We start from the raw sequence: 18,228 nt of genomic DNA, 5'->3' as shown, positions 1-18,228 counted from the left end.
AGTAAGTAATTATTAAGCACACACAGAGGCCCATCAACACGCAGCCATGGTGGCTGCGCATGCGCTGCTGCGTCGCTTACGATAGTGCGGCTTGCATTTGTAGTACATATGTATAAGCCACAGCACTTGCTGCAGACTCAAACAGACACAACGTTACCAATGTTGTCGTTGTAATTACTGCTTTGGCTGTTGCCAGAGGTGGCGCTGTTTTACGAACACCGTCGATTCTTCGAACGCCGCGCGTCTCATTCATTGTCTTTTGATGGCTACTGGACTGACGGTCGGTCGATTCAATCGTCATTTGGTCATCATTTGTTAGACACTTTGTCTATAGCTTAGCTGACTAAATAGCAGCCCACTTGACTTTACGGCTACTGTAGGCAACAGTAGTCATTGACGAGCAACTCTCAATCAGTTCCAATTGAGACGTTTTGGCGTGCAGGTCGTATACGTAACCGCAAGCGAAGTGTGCGAAAACCCCATACGGAGTACTGATTGCGTACAATTCACATTTAACTACATATATATTTCGGGTAATAATGAAGAAAAAATATTTATTACAGAAATAATAAGCAGATGATAAAGGCAATCATTAATGCCAAAGTTATTGTTTCTGTGTGTTGTGAATTTAAACGGGTTTTGAAGTGTGCGTTTTATATTTTATTAACATCAATAAAAAATGATTAATTTCGAATAAGTAGAATTTGTGAGGTGTAACTAAATATTTTGTTTTTATGGCAAACAACTAATTAGCGGACGCATTTTCAGCAATTGGTCTTATATGCGCCCCAAATTACTGAATTTCTGTTTACATAAAATTAGTAGCTACATACAATAATGAGAAAACAATTAATAATAAAATAAATTTAAAATTTTATTTCTTTAAAAAAATTAAAAAGGGGCGTTCAAAGGGATTCAACAAAATTAGTCAATTTAAAATAAAAATTTTTAAATAACCATTACCAATTTTGAAATTTTAGTTTTTTTCTTAACTTTGAATATATTTATGAGTTTTATTACAGCAGATATGCACTTTAAGTGCGCTTATATAAATATTGCATTAAACAAATGTAACCCCAATACTGGCAGTCATAATGCAAAAGATCTGTGTCTCAACAGCGATAAAAGAAATGAATTCTAAACAAAACAAATTAAAAAGTTTCGCGGTTGCCGCATACAATAGGAGTTATAAAGTAGCTTAAATTTTACCACTTTTTTCAGTAAAATTTTCGTATTGTACTGGCTGGCTGCTGATTTTAATAACAATGACAGCAACATTTGAAGCAAAAAATAACTCAAATATGATCAGAAAAAAAGGGTTAACCGACTCCATCTTATGGAGCGCGGCAATCGCATGTTACCGTTTTTAAAGCTATGTTGACGCGCTATTTAACAAACATTGCTTATTGTCTGCTTCTGAAATTTACAGTTAGGCTGATGGCCTAGCAACGATTTTTACTACAGACAAAATATTAAAAAAAGAGTTTATTCGGTGGCGTTGAAAGTATGGATGAAAAGTCAGGAATTTATATATTAACTCCATTTAAATTAAATATTTTTTTAGTGATGACTGCTTATTCCTTGAAGTGTAAGAATAAAACAAAAACAGTGCACGCTTAATAATGTTCAAATTTACGAATTTTTACACTTTTGTGAACGTCAAAACTAGGGCATAAAATATCCCAATTGTTCCCAGTTATAGATTTTAAAATGGATATATATACTTATGAAACAAAGTAAAGAGGATTTATTCAAAAAAGAACAGAGTACAGAAATACATTTATTAAAAAAAAAAATTTACAAAAATTAAACCGTCCCATGCCCAAGCTTAGTGCTTATGAATTAATTTCTATGACTACAACACGCATATTTCGCAGCAGTACGGCCTTCCTCGAACTCAGAAATTTGAAAATTTCTTATATTTTTGTATTAGATACTCCCTCCGCAGTGAATTTTCCACAAACAAATTAATATATTTGAAACCATGGGCCAAATAGGGTAAAACTGCATTTTTTAGTTGTTCTCTCTAATTTCTGGATTTTTTTTTAAAAGAACTTAGATTTTTTTTTAAATAATATTACTTCGCAAAATTATTTAACAAATTCAGTGCAATGTAAGAAACCAATATGGGTAATTCTGAGAATTAAACCAGATTAAATTTTTTGGTGCATAAGGACGAGTAGGTATTAAAAATGTCCTTTTTAAAATTTTGTTCTTGAAAATTTTCAATATGTATTTTTGAAAAAATTGTACGTTAAGGACTAATATATACACGACCACATCTTAGAATATCGCCCTCCTAACTTTATTCGCTTAAGAAAATAAAATAAATTAAAGGGCCTTTTCAATACCTATTCGTCCTGGTGTAACAAAAAATTTTTTTTTTTAAGTTCTACGGGATTTGCTCTTTCATTTGGTACCCCTGTTTATTATTCTACATTGCGCGAAATTTGGCGCTTTCTGCAGTCAAAATTGGTTCCTTATTTGTTTAGGACATTTCGATGTAAAAAATTTACCTTGCCCTGGTGGAGTAAAAACGAATCAAAATCGACTACATAAAACCCATTTGACAACTCTAAATTCTTTAATTCTACATATGCAAAATTGACACCTCAATATTTTTTTGGTGTGAAAGATCTATTTTTACATTATTTATCGAAGAAAAGGAGAACACTATTTTATTACAAGCTTTTATTTAACTTGATATATATGTATGTTTGTATGTATGTATTTATGTATGTAAGTATGTTTGTTAGGAGCTAATCTTGAAATAAATGTTTAACCAATTTTGAAAACCCCTTATTTATAATCCCATTTGGTTCATATTTAGAACGTATATTAATTATATGAAAAGAAATAACTCCACAAAAAATGGCGATAGCTGGTGCAACGAGTAGAGATATTTGTTAAACTAGTATTTATGTGCTACAAATATTTTTTACTATTAACTTATCTTATTTCACCATGATATTCGAAAATCTCGAAAAAATTGAACTCACAGAGAAGTATCTTAATTCAATGTTCGCAGTTAGTAAACTATTTGTCGGCGAAAATCAGCTAACTAATCAAAATGCTCGTAATTACCTCGGTTTTCCGTTAGAGTTTGAGACAGATTTAAATATATGAATTTGCATTTAAAAATGTTATTTTTTTATTAATTATACACCGTTTGATATTTTTTTTTTTCAATCTAAAAAGTCGTCAAACTCTATGGAGTACGCTGTAAAAATTTGAGAATGGAAAAACCAAACCTGTAGAAGTTACGGGTTTTTTTATGCCTGCGTACATAAAGTAGCACGGGCAACGCATGCCTGCGCGCTGAAAATTTTTGGTTTTTCCATTCTCAAATTTTTACAGTGTGGTCCCTTAAGTGTGACAGCTAATATTAAACGCTGTATAATTAAAAAAAAAAATAAAAATATTGAAAAAATGTAATTTTTTAATGCAAACATTTTGATTACTTAACTGACTTTTGCCGACAAATAGTCTATTGACTGCATACAATTGAAAAAAAGCGACTTTTCTGTGAGTTGAAAATTTCTGAATTTTTTTCGAGATTTTCGAATGATGAAATAAAAAATACGTTTTTTCTTTTTTCGGTAAAGAATGTAAAAAATATATTTCACACCAAAACAATATTGAGGTGTAAATAGTGCATGAAATATTTAACCTATATGCATTTTCTATTAATTAGCTAGGTTGCCCAATTAAGCGGGATTTCTGTTGAAAGATCATTAGTTAATTAAACCAAAAATTGTGCAATTTTTGAAGTGGAATTAACCGAAGTTTTTTCTTAATTTTTTCTAAATACATTCAAACCAAATCGAACATTTGTCTTTATAAGGATAAGAAAAACATCTATTACAAAATTACGTAAACCTGGACGAGTTTGCCGAAAACAGCCTCACCTACTAGCCATTTTCAGATTCGATTGCGTTAGAAAATGTCGTCGACACGAATTCCCTTTCTAAGCATTTTCACAACATTTTTATGGCTGCCTGCAACTCTGATGAAGGTGCAGCACCGCCGACGAAAGAGAGTTTGCTGCCAGCGCAAATAAAAATTTTTACAGCAAAAGCAATAAAATTGAGAGATATATAAAAGGAAACAAAGAAAACGACATACAAAATCTGTTGCAAAAATATTAGCTGGAAATTGAAGTTTGCACTGCAGCGACTACTATGGCAATGCACTTCCGCATGTGACGCCGCTTACAACTTGGCGACTCAGCTGTTGGAAATTCGCGAGTGAAAATTGGAGAAAAGGCTGCAGCAGCAGCAAACGAGCCGGACGAATGACGGCGATGTGGCAATGAACTTGAATAGCGGGTTCCCCCACCAACAGTTTTGCAATAAAATAAAAACCGTTTGACAAGCTTGATAGTCCCATAACCAAGCGCCAATGGGCAATAGCCAAAGGCATGGGAAAATGCAAAATTGAAAAAAATGTATCGCCAAATACATTAAATGTTTAGAAACTGAAACAAAAAAATAATTGAAAAACTAACAAGCCTTTACATGCATTTCAACGCCACGCAAATGAAAACGAAATCGCCACATGCGGAGAAAGAAGAAAAAACGAAAAATGGGACCGCGCATGCGCGCGCACAACGAGCAACATCAGCGCTTTTATGTGAACCAGATGGAAACAAGTTCGTTGCTTAAGTCTTTTGTTTACCATCCGGTGCGTCGGCTGCTTGCGCACATGATGCGCGCCTTGCAAATTAGGCAATCAATAATGCTAATGTTGGCGCCATTGTTGTGGCGATTGCTGCAAGCTGCAAATAGACCTTTATCGTTGTTGTTGTTACTATTGTACCAAAGCGAGCTTGTTTGTTGCCTTTCTTACGTTGTTCGCTGGCTGTTTTTTCGTCTTCTTCTTGGGATTGTTTGCGCTATTATTGCATTATTTGCGTTGGTTGCTGAAATTAATACACGCTTTTGAAAATATGGTTATTGTTGTTGTTGATATTTCTCTTGTGCACTTGATGAAAACAATCATTGGTGTCTTCATCGCCTCATTCTCTCCGCTGCTGTAAATTGACAAACAGCAAATATTATTTGTACACAAATCGACGCCCCATTGCACAGTGGTCAATAAATGGAATTTGATGTTCATAATTCACTGGAGCCTTCATTTCTCAACCAATTTGATTAATTTTTTTTTTTAAATGTAAGCTAATAAAATTACCAAGAGACTAGTTGAGCCCAATTTTTTATTTTTTATTTTTTTATATTAAATTTTTCCTTTTTTCATTTTGTGAGAACCCTACAATTGTTTTTAACTAGTTTTTATTATGAAACTTTTAGTAGCTGGAACAGGAGAATCGATCTTCTTCAAAATTGGCGCATTTTCTGCACTTTGCACTAAAAAATTTAATACAAACAAATAAAAATACGAAAATTGGGCTCAACTAGTGTCTTGCAAATTTTATTAGCTTGCATTAAAAAAAAAATTATCAAATTGGTTGAGAAATGAAAGCTCCAGTGAATTGTGAACATTAAATCCCATTTATTGACCACTGTGCATTGCCCAGCAGCGTTGACGTAGTTACAAATAAAAGCAAAAAAAAAGCGCCAAACGTAGCCTATTTTTGGCGTGGAAATTTATATCGAGGAAACGTGTGACTTCGTGGCTATTGCTTCTTCGCTGCTACATATTGCATAAGAGGCATACTTTAGTGCCCGCTTGTCGGTTTAATGAAATTCAAATTGGGTTTGATCATNTCCCATTTATTGACCACTGTGCATTGCCCAGCAGCGTTGACGTAGTTACAAATAAAAGCAAAAAAAAAGCGCCACACGTAGCCCATTTTTGGCGTGGAAATTTATATCGAGGAAACGTGTGACTTCGTGGCTATTGCTTCTTCGCTGCTACATATTGCATAAGAGGCATACTTTAGTGCCCGCTTGTCGGTTTAATGAAATTCAAATTGGGTTTGATCATGCAATCATTTGCGATAAGAAAATAATTCGCAAACGAATATGAGTTGTTCGAAAATGTTGCCAACGCTGAGTGGTGGTCGTGAGCGTGCATCCACATATATTATAATTTTCTTAAATATTCATGAATTAGTAGTGGGAAATCAGCACGTTTGTCTTTGCGCCTGCCCCGGTGGGGTTTTTGGTTATTTGACTTGCAGCACGCGACTAATGACCAAGTACATNTGCAAACGAATATGAGTTGTTCGAAAATGTTGCCAACGCTGCGTGGTGGTCGTGAGCGTGCATCCACATATATTTACAATTTTCTTAAATATTCATGAATTAGTAGTGGGAAATCAACACGTTTGTCTTTGCGCCTGCCCCGGTGGGGTTTTTGGTTATTTGACTTGCAGTACGCGACTAATGACCAAGTACATATATTTCAAGCATATGTAGTACATATGGATAAAAGAATTCGCGGAAATATTTTTCGTTTTACACAATTATGTAATTAAAATTGTTATGAATAAATTAAACCAATTCTGCGTACCATTTGGCCCACTTCGCATCCGCATACTTGGAAAAGAGAAAAAGGGAAATTTCTTTCAAATTTTTTATTATTTTATGTTATTATTTTATGTTTCATAAATTGCATAATTTTCTGCAAGTTGGGAAGCTATAAATAATTAGCCGCAATAACACAGATGCGAAAATTGCACGTCATCTTTTCGTTATTGTTAGATTTGTCGCTATAGCTTTCGTTGTAGCTACTGTTATTGTTATCTCTATATTGATATTTAACTCTACCACTTCCTTTGTGCATCTAAATTATATCGTACTAGAAAAAGAGTTCACTGTCTAAAATATTTTTTTTTTGCCGAACGTAGGGAATTGAAAGTAATTTAATGCCGAATTTAGGTGTCACAGAAAAAATAAAAAGGTGCTCCTAGGTTGAGCCAAAACAAAACCACTTAATGAAATGAATTTGCAAATATACAAACTTTAAAATCAGTGGTGTACTTGGTTGATTGGTAGAAGCGTCGCCTGAGTGCTGATAGCTCCATTTTGATACGCTTTCTATGTGACCCTTGTTTTTGATGATTCGTTGGGTGTCTCAAACCGTTTCGATTTTCCGATGAATCTGTGTAGGTCAGTAATGGTGAATTTGGAGATCTGCCCAAGATTTTGGATGGAAAACTCCCGAGTGAGTTATGCATTATTTGTGCCAATGCACTCGCAAAGATAGCGTAGTACCTTTTTCTTTACTTCCTTCAAGATTGTAACTACGGCACCGAGGGTTGTATGGAAGGCCAATTTTAGCTGCGTGTTCACCAATAGGTCAATGCCCCGTTATCGTGGCTGTTAATTTGACTATATGTTTCCTCGATCTCTTTAGAAGTTTTTTTGTCTTTGGTTTGTCATATGTTCCTCGCAGTTTTTCAAGTTAGAAGATTATTCCAATGTGTATCAGCCATACGTGTGAATTGCAGATGCAGTTCCCTTGATTGATGAGTCGGAGTAGACAATTTATTATCTCTGCTTCGGATTCATCAGGAGATGCTCCGGCCTTAGTCAACTCGTCAGCCCTGTCATTTCCGTATACGTTCCTAGGCCGGAAGGGTGAACACACCAAAACTGCGACACTTAGAACTCAAGTAGCAAGTGATCGGTATTTTGATCGCGCACGCGCCATCGTGTTCTGCACGACTGCTTCATCGACTTTACGCGATGCGCACAACTACTTTGTTTTGCACTCGTCAATATTTTTCACTGTTTCACCTGTTTTCTTCAAGATTCCTTTGTCAATTTACCAATATTCCCCAATAGGACGTAGCTCTGGGGTATTGGGTGGATTGCAGTCGTGAGGTACAAAATTGGATGTTATTTGTATCATACCACTACAATGTGTCCTTGGCATAGTGGCAGCTTGCCGTGTCCGCCTAGAACAGTGGCCTACTAACTTATCTGTTGATAAATGACAGAAGACGCCTGTTGAGGCACTCGTCCCGATAAACTTGATCATTCATTGTCCCGGATGGGAAAAAAGGGATACTCTTACGGCCACAGGAACAAATGGCTTGCCAAACCATGTTGTTTTTTGGAAATTTGGACTTCATTTACAGCTTACAACTTTCAGGGGCATCTTGACGAGTTGCAGCACTATAAAAATCTTGACCTACAATATATTTTGAATTTTTAAGGCAGTAGGTTTCGAAGTCCATAAAAATGAAGTTGTATTTTTTAAATTTAGAATTCATACAACTCCGACTGCGGGATTTCGCTGTAACATTCTACTTTGCGCCTCGGTCTGGCGCTGTTTGAGCTGTAGAAAATCTCAATGAAGCTTTTCGCTTTACCTTTTGTACGAAAAACTCCGATCTCCGTATGGATTTTGTAACATAACGCGACAATCGCACTGAGGACCTTCCGAGCACTGTTTTTATCACTTTGACCATGCTAACCCCCGCTCCCTGGTTTTCTCGTAACTGCCAGGCCTTATTTTTACCGATTAAAAGCCTGCAAACTGTCGAATAGTGCAATCTTTAATTTTTAGCAATTTTACGTGTACTTAAGGCCGGATCATTTATAGACTCGTGCAAAATGGTTTGTCTCGTTTCTAACTCGGTTGCCATTTTTAACTTAACTAGGAATCAAATTCATATGAAATTTCTTCTACGTCCAACTAAGATCATGGTCAACTTATGGTATTTTAATTTCAAAATACCGAAATCTTTTTGGGTAGGTTATAAGCTTCCCAAAGTGTCGCAGTTTTGGTGTGTTCACCCTTTATTAATTCGGCAGCGGAGCTTAACGCAAATTGGCAATCTCTGACTGTTTTGGACTTTGTTACCGGTGAGGCAAGTGGTAGAAGTGCCGTCTGGATATATGGGAAAATGAATGCTTTTCGCATTACTATGCTAGAAAAGTTCAGTAGACTGAACGAGAGAGAGACATTCAACGTTTCAGAGTGGTGTACGTAGTCCAAACCTTAATTTTAATTTTAATCTCAATGTCAATATGAACCTTACATTTATCTTTGACTTTATTTTAATTTTTTCTCTATGTTTGTTTTTATCATAATCGTTACATTACCGTTATCTTTATCATTATCTTTACCTATATCTTTATTTTAATCATTACCTTTTCCTTTATTTTTAACCGACTTCCAAAAAAGGAGGAGGTTATCAGTTCGTCGGAATATTTTTTATTTTTTATTTTTTATTTATTTTTTTTGTTATGTATGTTACCGCATAACTTTGGACCGCGTCAACCGATTTCGATAATTCTTTTTGCATCGGAAAGGTAGTGTCTCAGAGGTGGTCCCATACTAATCTGGTTGAGATCCGATCAGTGGATCATGAGATATATATATATATTTTTTTTTTACATGGGAGTTAAAGTCGGTTTTTTGTTTGCTAAAAATTACTTGTTATTTGCATCTTTATCTTTATTCGTGCCTTTATTTATTTTTCCTCTTTATTATGATCAGTATATTTTTAGCTTTACATATTCTTCTTTGCCTATACCTTTATCTGTACACTGAGGGAAAAAATAGAAACCGTAATTGATCTTACTATAAACGTCAACGAAAGTACTGTATATTGGCAAATATTCAATTCAATTACGCGCGTTCGTTATGAAAAAGAATCCGTGAAGTGAATAATCAAGACAAAAACAAAACAAAAATTATATTTAATTTGCAGCAAAGAAACGTAAATTTTGCCGACAGTACAGTTTAGTTCAATTTTCCGTATCCGAAAACGCATAGAAAAAACTCCTACAGTTATCATCAATTTTCGTCAGCGTTGCCAGGTTGACGTGTTTTGTATCCTGTTGGCGTTCGGACGTTTTTTTGTGTAAAAAAATTACGTTTTTTAACTTCTCAGTAATTTTTCTCTGTTACTATATCTTGTAAGTAGAACTGATTTTGAATTATTTTTACAATTTTTTATTTTTTGGACACAGATGACTTAAATGTGATGCAAACCAAGCGTACGCGCATTTTTTTTGGATTATTTGCTGGTTTTATGAACACCTGCGGCTAATAGGCTTATTGCAATGTTTGCAATTGCACATTAAAAGCCAAATCAGGAAGAGCTGATCTATTGCAACACGCCCGCTCGCAAAACCATCAAAAAAACTGTAGCAGCATAAAATGTCAGAACAAAGTAGGCGACTTTTTTAAGGCTTCATTGAAAATGTAATGAACGCAAAGAAGGCTGAAATATTGCTACGTTACTTCTTAGCCGAACGTCATTTAGCATTTTCGACAACCGACCACAAAACCAAATGTCTACAAGAAAAAAAAAATTATTAAAAATCAACGCGATTCTTTAGAAACTTATAACTTGCACATTATTACCCTGGAAATTAAATGTTCTATCAAGCTGAATACTAAAAAAATTCTTAAAAATCTTAATAAAAATTTGAAAATCTAGCTGATACTTTGCAGATTTTTTTATAATTTTTGCACAAAGTTTGAAATGTGGATTTATATTTAGTTTGTTATATAATGAGCTAGGCTTTTATGGAGAAATAAAAACCATTAATTAAACCAAAGAAAAACAGCCACAATCGGTCAACATGTTGATGACTGAACCAGCTGATCACAAGTGTATGTATAAAATGATTTTTATATTAACGATCTCAAACCAGTTTACAATAAATTTTAGATGTGCTCTGTCGAAGTGACATTTTAATATACCTTACATATGTACATACTTATGTACCTTTGTATACAATAAAAGTTTGTGCATGCATTTGAAAAAGACGTTTTTGGGTAGAAAATGACGTTTTCAGAAAAAACAGCCGAAACCGTATCCGTTTCACAAACAACTTTCGGTATTTTTTGTACATACATTTTTCCGCACAGTTTAGTGGGTAAACGGATCGTCAAAGTATCCTTTTTCGGATTGGTTTTCGGATATTTTGCTGGCTGGGTATGTACACTTCCATATACTTACTCAGATGTGAACAGTCTAATACGTGCGTAATAAATTTTTGTATGAAAATATGATTTTTAAATACGAACATTTTTAAACGACAATCAAATATAAAGTATTATTATTATTATTTCTCTCAGTGTATCCTTATCCATATCTTTATCTATGTCGATATCTTAAGCTTCAACTTTAGGTTGTATGGGGGAGTCACATAGGTGTTTTGGTGATAAATAGTCAATTTTAATGGTGATAAATTGTGACAATAGAAGTATATGATAGAAAAAAAAGTAGCAGCCTCAATTTGGATTACATTTCATCTCCTGTAGCGTAGCCATGGCAATGCTACAAAGGCACTTGCGCCGATTCGCAAAGGCCATTGGTGAGCGGCCTTCGCAAAAAGCCAAATACTTGAGAGAATTTGCGGATTGAAATTTCGAAATTTTTTAGTCAAAGTGAATAGAGCTTTCAAAAACAGTCGTATTCTTTTCAGGTAGTTACCAGCGATTTTTGGTAAATGTTTCACAAAGCAGCATTTGCATTCTGAATATAAATAATATCGGTGGGGAATTTGGGAATACTGAAACCTCAAGTGAGAATGAAGTGTTTTATGACGACGAACTGGTTTAGAAATCTCTCCTCAAGCAATGTTTTCACATTTTATTTACTGCCTTTACATTATTTTTAACATTAAAATAATGCAATATTTTAGCTGCTACAAAATAAAAAAAAAAAAATTGGACAATTTTTTTTTTTGTAGCAAAACATTGGTACAATACAGCGATGTTCAATTGAAAAGGTTCAACACATTAGTTTTCGTGATTGGCATAAGGAAAATTTTTTGGGTATTCGCACAATTAGGATACGATTTACGCCAAATTTTGGCAAATATCAATCGTGTGACACTGCCCTTAATCTTGTATTTATACGGATGTTGTTAAAGAATGAACTATAAAAAACTAACCAAAATTAAATAACAACAAAACTAATATTTTAAAATTTGTGAAAATTTGGTGCGGCTATAATTTTTTCGACTACTGTACATAAGTTGACTATGATTACTCGGCCGTGCTATCATAGTAGCACAATGACTTAGTGCGAAATGTTTTATTTTTATCAGTATTTTTCTTTTAATCATGAAATATATGTTGAAATACAAGTAATTTTTAAGCAAAAAACCAAACCGACTTCAATTCTCATATAAAAATGTAAGACTATCGTTAATCTCTTAATATTCCCATGATCGGATTTAAACCAAATTAGAACACGTTTCCTTTGAAAAAAGAATTATAGAAATCGGTTAGCGTGGTCCAAAGTTATGCGGTAACATACACAAAAAAGAACAAGTAAGAAAGTCCAAGTTCGGGTGGAGCCGAACATTTAATACTCGGCGCAAGTATTAAATACATATATGTTTTCCACCTTTCCGAAAACTACCACTACATTGTAAGCCGGGGTGCTTTTACCCCTATTTTAAACATCATCGATAGAACATTCAGTTAGACATAATGAGATAAACTTATATATATATATGTGGGCGATATAACGCCTATTTCCCAAAATTCAAAACAATGTTACTTCTTTTCAAGGGATTGTTTTTAGTATAAACTGAGTAAATTAGCTCCTTAAATTTCGGAATATTGAAGTTGCAAGCATTGCTGAATTTACCGTTATATGAAAAGCGGCCGTAATTTACTCCGATTTCAATCATTTTCAACGTTTTGCTTTTATGTGGAAAGCACAATAACCATACCGAGTTTGGTACAAATTGGGACGACGGTTACCGAGATACATGTATCTGATCATAAGTGGGCGGTGCCACGCTTTTACCATAAATGTATTTCTTGGTAAAGAATTGTTGCAAGCATCAATTTTGAATAAATTAGCTTTAATATTTACTGATTTATCGAGTACTTCGTATTTCTCTAAATTACCGTTATATGGGATGTGGGCGTGGTTATTGCCCGATTTTAAAATTTTCGGCCGTTTGGTATGTTGTACCAAGGCTGACAACTGTGCCAAGTTTGGAAGAAATTGTTGCAGCGGTTACCAATATATACACATGTAACCATAAGTGGGCGTGGCTACGCCTATTTTCCAAAAATGTATAGTATTCTTATTTTTCGTCTAAAAATTATTGTACACTGAGGGAAATAAGGCATAGTAAAAGAATACTTTATATTTGATTATCGTTTAAAAATGTTCGTATTTAAAAATAATATTTTCATACAAAATTTATTAGCACGTATTTGACTGTTCACATCTGAGTATGTATATGTAAGTGTACATACGCACCTCAAGCATGCAGAGCGCCGCTCTGAGAGCGGTGACAAAACACACATACATACATAGTACAAATCGCGTGCTGTGGTGTTGATGGATATTCAACATTTGAAAGCAAATTTATATGTCTCGGTGTAGCTAAGTGCGCAAAGATGCTTGCCACAAGTTGTTGATATCCGAAGATGGTCGGGTTCGGATTCCACTATAGGCACATGCAAATTAAATTTTTTTTTTTAGTTTTTGTCTTGATTATTCACTTCACGGATGCTTTTTCAGTACGAACGCGGTCATTTTAATATGCGCGTAATTGAATTGAATATTTACCAATATACATTACTTTCGTTGACGTTTATAGTAAGATCAATTACGTTTCTATTTGATTTTAATATTTTTTTCCCTCAGTGTATATATCAATTTTGAGTGAATAATTTTCAGTTGTTACTAAAATATCGTAGTTCTCGTATTTCTGGAAATTACCGTTATATGGGAGGTAGGCGTGGTTATTGTCCGATTTTGCCCATTTTCAATACCATCCGTCCTACGCCCGAAAGAAGTGCACATACCAAGTTTCGTTAAGATACCTAAATTTTTACGCGAGTTATCGTGTGCACAGACGGACGGACAGAGAGTCACCGCTTAATCGATTTCTCTTTTCATTCTGATCATTTATGTATACATTTGTCTATATCTATCTCGATTCGTTTTGCCACCTCCGATCTACCAGTACCCAAAAAGCATTTCGCCCATCGCTAGCTGAAATGAATGGCCGCCCATTTTGATGAAGGCTTTTGGAAGAGCAATTCTTTCTTATGGCCAGGTTCACTATAATTCGGTTAGCCACTGGTATTAATCGCTGAAGCCCGCAAGTAAGAAGTATCTACATACATTCGTACAGGAGGGACTAACAAGGGAAAAGGCTTCCATGGTGGAATTCTGAACCTAATAAATATTACTAAAGATATATAAATTTGATTTAAAAAAATAGTAAGAGATGGAAACTTAAAGAAACTTAAAAGGCCAACCAATTCCGCTCATACAGAAATTTTTGCATGTAGTATGTAGTAATTTTGATAAGATTCAAGAAGCCATCTACCAGCCGTTGCAGACAGTTAGCCAGGCTGGCTCTCTCAGAACTCATGATCTCATACTACTTAGAATAAGAATGTGTCAAAGTTCTGGACAGATTCGGAGAACCTTTAGTAAAGCGCTGGTATCTTACTCAGACAAATATTCGTTTATTCTGTTGTAGAATGCAGGCATAGACCATGTCAAAATGATGTTCAGAATGAATGTTCTTTGTATTGCGTAATAAGAGATTAAATCCTAATGCGCTAATGTATTTAACGAAATAAATGAAGTAAATTATACACTTATGTACATTTTGAGTCGCTTTTGTAAGATAGTACGCCAGGTGCTTCCCTATGAAAAAACAGTGGATGGATACGGACACTCCCTGGGCATACTCAATCATTACATTTTATACTGGCGGCTCCAAAAAATAAAATGGATCAACATCTGTAAAAAAGCCAGCGATTTTCTGAAAATGCCACATCGTGTTTTAGGGAAAAATATCATTTCTTTTATGGATATTTGTATAAGAGTGGCTACTCTGCAGGCGCCAACGTTTTTTCCTCTCCTTTTGTCGGTCCAAATCGCAATTATATTATATTTGTGTATTTATGTTGTATTTTTCGCCTATCTTAGTTTCTATATTCCTTTTTTTATTAATTTCGAATACTTACAATACTTTTTTCCTTAAAAACTTATCTCAGGTGTTCTAATTTTGTCATTTTAATTACAGCTTCCCGTATTCTACCTCTAAAAAAATATGGGACAGGAGATATCTCAACAAAGGAAATGCAGCATTGTTAGACGACACAAATCACACCAACAAGTACCGCAATCTCACCAACCACATCCGCAACGAGAAATAACGAAAAATCTCAAACCAGCCTCCAACTTCACTTCGTGTAACGGCAAATACACCAGACACTCACAAGACTTTAGCAGTATTTATGCGCCCTCTTCAAGCATATCGACGGCGTCCTCCAGTTCCACCGACGACGAGCACTATCGCCTCCGACAAAAATACAATCTAAATAAGCAAACGTATGAGAAATCTCGCATAGCCAAAAAGCTCAGTCTTATCAGCAGCACCACCGACCAAAGCACCAGCACCTGCAATACATCAATTTCCGCCACATCCGGCACCTACCAAAATACGCAACCCAGCGAAGCCACGACATACAAAAATATTGAACGAAAACCCAGTCAACATAAGCGAAAAGATTCCTCAAGCACCGATAGTGGCATTTACTACGCCTCCTGCCATTGCACCTCCTCTTTTCTCTCCTCTTCAGCTACCTCCACGTCATCACTGTGCTCGACTAGCCCCTGCGTTTGCTCCACTTCCGTCGCATCTTCATCGAATCTTTCCCGCTCGTCTCTCAATCATAAAAAGAACTACCTTTGTCGGCACTTGTATATCAAATCTTATCTGGATATTTTGGAGGAGGACGAGAAGGCACGCGCTCAGTTCAAGTCAGCGCGACCTGGTGGCATTCGCAATTACAAACCCAAGATTTTGAGTGAGACTGTACTGTCAACCAGTGCGCCACACAGTACTGGATTCAGTATCAGCAGTAGTAATTTGAAGTTACGTGAGAAGTGCAGAGAGGATCCTTGGATTTGACAATTACTGAAAAATGGCGTTTGGCACAATGACATCTTTGCTTGGCATGATACCTCTACTAGCGATCGGGATGAACTATTATCGCTACCAAAGCATCGATCCGGAGAACAAGGTGCAGGAGCCGCAAATGGTGAGTGAGCGCAAATTTAAATTCCAAAAGCTTATTAAAAAATACCAAGTGTTGTTTTCGGGTATGCAGTCCAATGCCTTTTTTATTTTTTTGCCGATAAACGGTCCCCGAAAACAACACTTGTTAAAAAAAAAACAATAACAGTCGGTAGGACGAAACTTCTTAAAAAAATACGTCCAATTTTGCTTTCTCTCGTAGACGCGCCGTCAGTATGACTTTATTGTTGTTGGCGGCGGTTCGGCCGGTGCAGTTATAGCCAATCGCCTATCGGAAGTACGCAACTGGACGGTCCTACTACTCGAGGCTGGCGGTGACGAGACAGAGATATCGGACGTTCCCGCGCTCGCCGGCTATTTACAGCTCACCGAACTAGACTGGAAGTATGCGACAGCACCGTCACCCACTCGCCAATACTGTCAAGCCATGAAGGGCGATCGATGTTTTTGGCCGCGTGGCAAAGTGCTGGGTGGCTCTAGCGTGCTCAACGCCATGGTCTACGTGCGCGGCTCCAAGAATGACTACAATCACTGGGAGTCGCTGGGCAACCCTGGTTGGGGCTACGAAGACGTGCTAAAATATTTTCTCAAATCAGAAGATGTGCGTAATCCCTACCTGGCAAAGACGGCCTACCATGAAACGGGCGGCTATTTAACGGTGCAGGAGTCACCTTGGCGTACACCGCTTTCCATAGCCTTTCTGCAGGCGGGCATAGAAATGGACTACGAAGTGCGCGATATCAACGGTGAACAGCAGACTGGCTTTATGCTCACACAGAGCACCATACGCAGGGGGTCGCGGTGCAGCACCGGCAAGGCATTCATCAGACCAGTACGCTTGCGCAAAAATCTGGATGTGCTACTGCACGCGCAAGCCACCAAGGTGCTAATAGATAAAAACAAACGCGCGATTGGCGTAGAGTTTATCAAAAGCGGTCAGAAAAACGTGGTGTTCGTACGGCGTGAAGTAATCTTGTCTGCAGGCGCTCTCAATTCACCGCAACTGCTGATGTTGTCGGGCATCGGTCCGGCTGAACACCTACAAGAACACGGCATCAATGTATTATCCGATCTACCAGTGGGTGACAATTTGCAAGACCATGTGGGTTTGGGTGGTCTCACCTTCGTCGTCGACGCCCCGCTAACAGTGACTCGCACACGCTTTCAAACCATACCCGTTGCAATGGAGTACATTTTGCGCGAACGCGGACCTATGACTTTCTCCGGCGTAGAAGGTGTAGCTTTCCTTAACACTAAATACCAAGATCCTGCGGTGGACTGGCCCGACATCCAGTTTCACTTTCTTCCGAGCTCGGTCAATTCAGACGGCGGCGAGCAGATACGTAAGATTCTAAATCTACGCGATGGCTTCTACAACACCGTCTACAAACCGCTACACAATTCAGAGACTTGGTCTATCCTGCCGCTATTACTGCGTCCTAAGAGCACAGGCTGGGTACGCCTCAATTCACGGAATCCTCTGCAGCAGCCCAAAATTATACCCAACTACTTCGCACATCAAAAGGACGTCGATGTGTTGGTTGAAGGCATCAAGCTAGCCATTAATGTGTCCAACACGCAGGCCTTCCAGCGCTTCGGCTCGCGCCCTCACAACATACCACTGCCCGGCTGTCGCCAACATGAATTCATGTCTGACGCCTATTGGGCCTGTGCCATTAAGCAATTCACCTTTACCATTTACCACCCGGTGGGCACATGCAAAATGGGCCCCAGCTGGGATGTGACCGCAGTGGTGGACCCACGCTTGCGTGTCTATGGCATATCTGGTATACGTGTTGCAGACGCCAGTATTATGCCGACCATCATGAATGGAAATCCCAATGCGCCGGTCATTATGATTGGCGAAAAAGCGGCGGACCTCATAAAAGAGGATTGGGGGGCGAGGCCAGCAGGGCGGCGCCATGGATGAGGAGTAGGCCAAAGTGAGCCAATGACGGATTTTTTATGTATTTATATGTATGAATATTTCAAATTAACACGTTACTTGTTGAATTTATAGTTTCGCACATATTTTTGCAAGCTATGACTAGTCAATTTTTCTTCCATTCGTTATCTAAGTTTTAGTTTGTTAGCTTCCGCATAAATAAAAATTGCGAACTCATTGTAAGCCGTCTTCGTGTTCGGTGTGTATGTAAATAGATGTGGATATTTTAAATTAACTTTCATTTATTTAGGTAGTAATCATTGGAAAATCATTGTAAATTATTCGCCGCCTACATAAATTTTTTTATATTTTTATGAC

General features: G+C 36.8%; 2 protein-coding genes across 2 annotated transcripts in view; both read left to right on the top strand.

Annotated features, from left to right (window-relative positions):
- LOC108361132 (uncharacterized) overlaps positions 1-15,886 on the top strand; it is a 26,817-nt gene extending 10,931 nt beyond the window's left edge. Inside the window, exon 2 of the mRNA XM_017613675.1 lies at positions 14,949-15,886. Coding sequence (XP_017469164.1) covers positions 14,976-15,839 — 864 coding nt within the window. The 5' untranslated portion in view covers positions 14,949-14,975 and the 3' untranslated portion in view covers positions 15,840-15,886. The remainder of the gene's footprint in view (positions 1-14,948) is intronic.
- On the top strand, positions 15,840-18,228 carry LOC108361131 (glucose dehydrogenase [FAD, quinone]). Its single transcript, XM_017613674.1, has 2 exons — positions 15,840-15,969; positions 16,168-18,228. Exons 1-2 carry the CDS (start codon positions 15,853-15,855, stop codon positions 17,893-17,895), a joined length of 1,845 nt encoding a protein of 614 aa, XP_017469163.1. The 5' UTR covers positions 15,840-15,852; the 3' UTR covers positions 17,896-18,228.

The sequence above is a fragment of the Rhagoletis zephyria genome, unplaced genomic scaffold (genome assembly GCF_001687245.7).
Source record: "Rhagoletis zephyria isolate East Lansing unplaced genomic scaffold, Rhagoletis_zephyria_1.1 Rzeph_scaffold_00702, whole genome shotgun sequence".
In the NCBI taxonomy this organism is placed as follows: Eukaryota; Metazoa; Arthropoda; class Insecta; order Diptera; family Tephritidae; genus Rhagoletis; species Rhagoletis zephyria.
The sequence above is the reverse complement of the archived record's forward strand: the minus strand, read 5'-3'. Positions and strand labels throughout refer to the sequence as shown.

Coding starts and splice junctions, on each gene's coding strand:
- LOC108361131 (XM_017613674.1), top strand. CDS start 15,853: ATGGCGTTTGGCACAATGACATCTTTGCTTGGCATGATACCTCTACTA. Junction 15,970..16,167: donor AGGTGCAGGAGCCGCAAATG/GTGAGTGAGCGC, acceptor TTTCTCTCGTAG/ACGCGCCGTCAGTATGACTT.